Source organism: Myotis brandtii, unplaced genomic scaffold (genome assembly GCF_000412655.1).
Source record: "Myotis brandtii unplaced genomic scaffold, ASM41265v1 scaffold603, whole genome shotgun sequence".
NCBI lineage: Eukaryota > Metazoa > Chordata > Mammalia > Chiroptera > Vespertilionidae > Myotis > Myotis brandtii.
Genome location: NW_005370284.1, coordinates 154871 through 155260, shown reverse-complemented (window position 1 = coordinate 155260; position 390 = coordinate 154871). Strand labels below are relative to the sequence as shown.

The 390-nt window shown below is 61.8% G+C and overlaps 1 protein-coding gene across 11 annotated transcripts in view; it reads left to right on the top strand.

Moving 5' to 3' along the window:
• The window catches only part of CAMK2D (calcium/calmodulin-dependent protein kinase II delta), a 156286-nt gene that overhangs the window by 144660 nt on the left and 11236 nt on the right, over window positions 1-390 (top strand). For all 11 annotated transcript variants that reach the window (XM_014550551.1, XM_014550549.1, XM_014550546.1 and 8 more), the window contains one exon: window positions 149-224. In XM_014550551.1, the coding sequence (XP_014406037.1) occupies window positions 149-224 (76 nt within the window). The remainder of the gene's footprint in view (window positions 1-148; window positions 225-390) is intronic.

Sequence of the window (390 nt, the reverse complement as noted above, 5' to 3'; positions counted from 1 at the left end):
AGGTCAGTGCTGGCCGCTGAGCTGTGTGGAAGGGAGGCAGCAGGCTGCCCGGAGCCCTTGTCCCACAGCGTCTGAGGGAGGAAAGGCCGTGTCATGGGGTGGGGGGGTGTTGGTCCTCGTTCTCACCAGCTTGTCCCTTTGCCTTTAGCTCGGAAGCAGGAGATCATCAAGGTCACGGAGCAGCTGATCGAGGCCATCAACAACGGGGACTTCGAGGCGTACACGTGAGTGCGGGCTGCGTGGCGGGCGGGCGTCCTCCGCACCCAGTTCATGGGGTAACCCAGGCTCCCGTGTCAGCAGCAGCCTTAGTTCAAGGGGTGAAGGACTCACATGCCCAGGAATCAATAGGTGTCAGGGTTTCAGGAGATGGGCTTCTCTGAGGCCTGGGCT